Below are 5534 nucleotides of genomic sequence, written 5' to 3'. Positions count from 1 at the left end.
TAAATATTTTAATTGAATGAAATTATGGTCTGACTTAAGATCTACTCTCCAACCACTCAAATAGGGAAACAAGTCATCAGAATCATTTAATGTGACTAGCAATGGAGCTAGAAACTATCGATCAGCTAGCACCTTCCTCCTTTCCTCTTTTGCCTATAAATAAGGTACAAGTACAATGCTTCCTAAGCTAAGTGTGCAAGAGAAGAGAGAAAGTAATTAATATTTAATATTGCTAACAATGGCATCCAAGGCAATGGTTTTGTTTGGGGTTCTCTTGGTTGTTGCTCTTTTCGTCACCTCTGAGGTGGCAGCTCAACAGACCCGTGAGTTTTACCTTTAATTATTATTTTATAATGGATTTCAAGTCTAATTAATACTATCTCGTTAGTTACTACAAGTAACAATGCTGTACAAATTGATTAGGATAGAGGTAATTAAAAATAAAAAACTTAAGTAGGGGTTTTGGTACTATATTTTGGCCTGTACACTTGTCTTAATTAGCAAATAGTGGCCACTATTTGACAAAATATGTTAGAATTAGTTGTTTCGACAGAGACAATTAGTAACGACTTCGTGGCGCCACATGCATCCAGTCATAAATATATATTTGTCATTGATATATATATACAAAACCAATATAAGCACATTTGATTTAATTAACTTCTGAATTATTCGTACAAAAATGATTTGGACCATTTAATTAATTAACAAATTTAATTTGTATTAATTGGAAATGGGAAATGCAGAGGCAACCAAGGAGAACAAGGCGGGAACACAAGACTACCGTGGAGGCGGCCCAGGTTACAATGGTGGTTACGGCCCAGGAAATGGCAACGGCGGCCCAGGTTACAATGGTGGTTACGGTCCAGGAAATGGCCACGGCGGCCCAGGTTACAATGGTGGTTATGGCCCGGGAAATGGCCATGGTGGTGGTGGTGGCCCGTACTGCCGCTGGGGATGCTGCCGTCGCGGATATCATAACGGTTGTTCATGCTGCATGCACCCGGATCAGATCCGCGACCCAATGTACATCCCCGAAGTTCAGAACTAATTAATCAATCATCCTATCAATTCTCAGTTATAATTCTCTAAAACCATCTCTACTAGCTAGCTAGCTAGGTGTAACAAAGACCCTGTTTTAGAGAAGTGTAACACAGAAATTGGTAGAATGGATGGTTACTTGGTGTTTAGTCGTTGTGTTTAATTTGTGTCATGTAACTCATGTTTTGTGTTTGAGAAATAAATAAATAATAAGAAGGGGGTTAAATTAAAAACATGTATCATGCATCTATGCATGCATGCATTGTGGTGAGTTTAATTTATCTAATGTTTTCTTTTCTCAGTGCATGCTTTCCTGCTTGTTTTCAGCTTCCAATAATAAATAATTAAGCATGGCTACATGTATAGTAACTCGCACTCGCTCCTTTCTCCTCAAAATATTATCTCGCTTCATTATAATGCTCACCTCTTTGAAGATAAGTACCAAAAATGACCAAAATATCCTTCAATATTGTTTGTACTATTATTATTTATATTTATATGTTTTTTAGTTTTTGAAACAAAAATAAAATATTGTATTTGAAATTGTAGATATGGTTCAACTTATCCAAAACATATCAAACGTCTAACTTTTCTATGTTTTTGTATTAAACGCACCGTCAAATCCAGCTTCAATTAGATGCTAGTTTTCAAAATTGAAGATATATTTTTTTTCGAAGAGAGACGGAGTTCGTACCCAAATTGTTTTTAGAAAAAAAAAAAAAAAACGATCCTGAATTCCTGATACTCTCTGTCTTAATTTGGAGCCTTGATCCTTAGTCCTTACCGTAGTAACCGACTAGCCGTACAATTACCCCTCTTTAGACTTTAGAGGTACACACGTAGCCATACAGCAAAGCGGATCCAGCTTTAGAAAAAACAAGTGAGACCCACTTGTAAGTGACTAATAGCACCGATATTTATGGACAGACTGAGAAATTTCTTAAAACTGCTGCTCAAAATTTGCATAACCAAATATGTGGCGAGTTAGGAACATTAACTAATGACCTTTTACATGGAGTGTTATAAAGAAATATTCACAGAGAGTACTTACCTCAATTCAAGGCCAAAGTGCGAGTTTGCTATTTAATTTAATGCCCAGCCCTCCGTTCTGTTCCTCACTTTATCATCCCCAAATCTAAAAAGTCGACGCCAGAGTTGAGAAAAAGGGGTTTAGATTTTAAGATCAAGAGAGAGAAAATGTGTACCGACAATACGGCGAGGTGCCTCGAGATCCTTCTCGCTCTCGTCCTTCCTCCCCTCGGCGTTTTCTTTCGCAAGGGCTTGTGCAGTGTATGATTTCTCATCTTTTATTGCTTTTATTTTTAATTTACGAAATACTTGATGCTTCTCGATCTTCAATCTGTAGTTGAGTGTGTATGGGGGTTGTTTGTGGATCAATTAAATATAATTAAGCATGAAGTCCGATCCTTGTCTTACAGTCTTGGATTATTGTTTTTTATACAAGTATGTTTAAAAGCCCCCATTTTTGCAAAACATTCAATCAATTCTTTCAAGTTTTGTAAATTTGTACAAGAGAATAATATATTTGCATATTATGGAGAGGTGTCTATTGGCATGCAAGTATACAACATACATTTTGGCGTTCTTTGAGGACTGAATATTAAATTGTAGGAAGTGAAGGACTAGAATGACTTATTTCTCTTTTTGTGATTTTTTTTTCCTCAATTAAAGGATGTTTTGTATAATTTTTCAGCTAGAATTCTGGATCTGTTTGCTTCTGACGATCTTAGGCTACGTGCCCGGGATGATCTACGCCGTCTGGATCATCGTCAAGGTTAATCCTGACGGCGAAAGCAGAGATATTTACGAGCCTCTCGCCTGAGATATCATTCTCACATTTTGCAAGCTTATGGTATTTCTAATGTTTCGATCAAACATGTTGGTGTTTGATTAGAGGGTTGCGTTTAATTGGTGCATATGTAATCTCTTTGTTTTGGTATGAAAGACAGTATTTGTGTGTTTCCTTTGATTTTGGAAGTATGAATTATGTGAAATTGTTGGCTTTTCTGATGTTTCGATTAAACATGTTGGTGCATATGTAAAGACTGATCTCGTTGTTTTGATATGGAAACAGTGTTTGTGTGTTTCCTTTTCTTTTTCTTTTTTTGAAAGTATGAATTATGAAGAAATTGTTGCCAGGATTAAGATTACTCTCGTGAAAAAGAGTGAAGAAAAGAGCTAAAGAATATCTAAAAGCCTTCTAATTGGTAAAATAGTTCATTTTTATACATGTGACGTGCACAAATATAAGGGTAAACACGTTGTATATGCGATCAAAAGTACAAAAAATGTTATTATTTATATGCATCAGGAGTCAGGACACAAAATAAATCATTTACATTTAGAAACCGATTAATTAGACAATTAAACATTTTTTGTTATCCAAGCTGTATATGTATATATTTTTAATAAAGAATACCATGAGATCTTTATAATTTTAAAATGAGTTTTATAAAAAAAAAATAGATAAGTTTTGTGAGTTTTTTAAATTTTAAAAGAAAAATATTATATTAATAAATTTAGAGAGAAATTGATGATTTTATTTTTATTTTTTAAGGAATATATATAAAATCATCTTAACTTTTTATATGTCATTAATGCTGCTATATATATAGAGAGAGACTAATGTGCATTTGTATGCATATGACCCGATATGCATACGGTCTAAATTTGAAATTTTAAAATTCAAAACGTCGATCCGAATCGTTCATCTTGTTCTCCATATTAATATGTGCTTGGAGACCAAATTTTGCATTTTTCTGAATTGTTTTACTATTTATTAAGTCACTTTGAAAATTATTGATCCAACGGTGGCTTAACAAAATAGTAAAATCAGCAGCCACTATTGGATCAATAATTTTTAAAGTGGCTTAATAAATAGTAAAAAAATTCAGAAAAATGTAAAATTTGATCTCCAAGCGCATATTAATATGGAGAATAAGATGAACAGTTCAGATCGACTTTTTAGATTTTAAAATTTCAAATTTGGACCGTATGCATATCGGCCCATATGCTACCGAATGCATATTAGTCACTCTCTCTCTCTCTCTCTCTCTCTATATATATATATATATATATATATATATATATATATATATATATATCAAAACATTTGTTTCTAGGCCGTTGAACAAACGCTTCGGTTTTTACATTTTCAAAGTCCAAGTAGTCGATCCAAAGTCCAAACTGTCAACATTCAATATATATTAAAATGTGTTTGGAAACCAAATTTTATATTTTTTGGAATTTTTTTTATATTAAAACAGTTTTAAAATCGTGGCTTTGAAATACTTTATTTTGGTCATTCATGTCTAATGTGGCCTCTGCGGTAAGCCCGGAACAGTTGACAGACTGACTGAGTTTTTTCTTTATTATTTATTTTCGGTTTACCTCTTCGTCTGGAACAGTTGCCAGACTGACTGAGTTTTTTATTTTATTTTTTTAATGTTCGGTTTATCTCTTCGTCTGGAACAGTTGCCAGACTGAGTAAGTTTTTATATATTTTTTAATTTCGGTTTACCTCTTCGGGTTAGTGTCAACGGCAATTTTGCTAGTTCTATTTACTGAGCTCCCTGCGCAATTTTATTCTAATATTGTGAGTCGTGCCTCAAAGCAAATCATTTTTTATGATAATGATGTGTACTGGATTTCGAATTTGCATCTCCAACGTGGAGGCATGACATGTGGTTTAAATTAATTTTTTTTTTTTGAAAAGTAGTGGTAATACCACCAATTTTATTGAAATCAAACATACTTGATATAGTACCCAAATTAGGTACCATAACCAAATATGTAAAGGTCTACAACAATAACGTGTTCATAGCAAAAGATAGAAAACATACAAAAAACAACCAACAAGATAATAGAAATTACACAAAACAATAACAGACCACTAAGTAAACAAAAAAAAAAAGCTAAACAATTAGCAGAAGAAAAGACTACTAATCATAATCCAGTAAGTCTTCATCCGTCAATTCTTCTCCAGACATTTGACCTGGAGGGCTGCCAGTTCCAGAAACCTGGGTTGACTCACCTTCCTCCTCCAGTATCTGATCTGGGAGGTCCTTAACATCATATGGAAGCATTAGACTTAATTTCAAATATGAGTTTTCATATCTAGATTTACACCAAAAAATAGCTAAAGAAATTATCTTAAAACCTAATGATTTAGCGGAAATGGGAGTAGTATCATTATTAAAGATAACTCTATTTCTTTCTAACCATACAATCCATAAGATAGCTCCTCTTAGCAATTCTACAAGTAATCTATCTTTTAAGGGAATAGAAGCATCAAGTAACCACAGATCATCTAAAGAATTACAATTAAAGGTAAAAGAATTGTAGGATGCAATCCAATTCCAGATCAATCGTACATAAGAACAATGTAGAAATAAATGTTCAGTACTCTCATGTTGGTCACAAAATGCACAGGTAAGATCTTCTGGCCAACCTTTATTTGCTAAGTTAACCTT

General features: G+C 33.5%; 2 protein-coding genes across 2 annotated transcripts; both read left to right on the top strand.

Moving 5' to 3' along the window:
• Positions 1 to 227: 227 nt before the first annotated feature.
• LOC144558653 (uncharacterized) lies at positions 228 to 1073 on the top strand. The gene is made up of 3 exons (XM_078307502.1): positions 228 to 323; positions 747 to 812; positions 891 to 1073. Exons 1-3 carry the CDS (start codon positions 239 to 241, stop codon positions 1049 to 1051), a joined length of 312 nt encoding a protein of 103 aa, XP_078163628.1. The 5' UTR covers positions 228 to 238; the 3' UTR covers positions 1052 to 1073.
• A 1069-nt stretch (positions 1074 to 2142) lies between these two features.
• Positions 2143 to 3150, top strand: LOC144558466 (hydrophobic protein LTI6A-like). Its single transcript, XM_078307306.1, has 2 exons — positions 2143 to 2331; positions 2756 to 3150. Exons 1-2 carry the CDS (start codon positions 2239 to 2241, stop codon positions 2882 to 2884), a joined length of 222 nt encoding a protein of 73 aa, XP_078163432.1. The 5' UTR covers positions 2143 to 2238; the 3' UTR covers positions 2885 to 3150.
• The last annotated feature ends 2384 nt before the right edge of the window (positions 3151 to 5534 follow it).

The sequence above is a fragment of the Carex rostrata genome, chromosome 8, assembly GCF_964058835.1.
Source record: "Carex rostrata chromosome 8, lpCarRost1.2, whole genome shotgun sequence".
In the NCBI taxonomy this organism is placed as follows: Eukaryota; Viridiplantae; Streptophyta; class Magnoliopsida; order Poales; family Cyperaceae; genus Carex; species Carex rostrata.
This window is presented reverse-complemented; position numbering and strand designations above follow the sequence as displayed.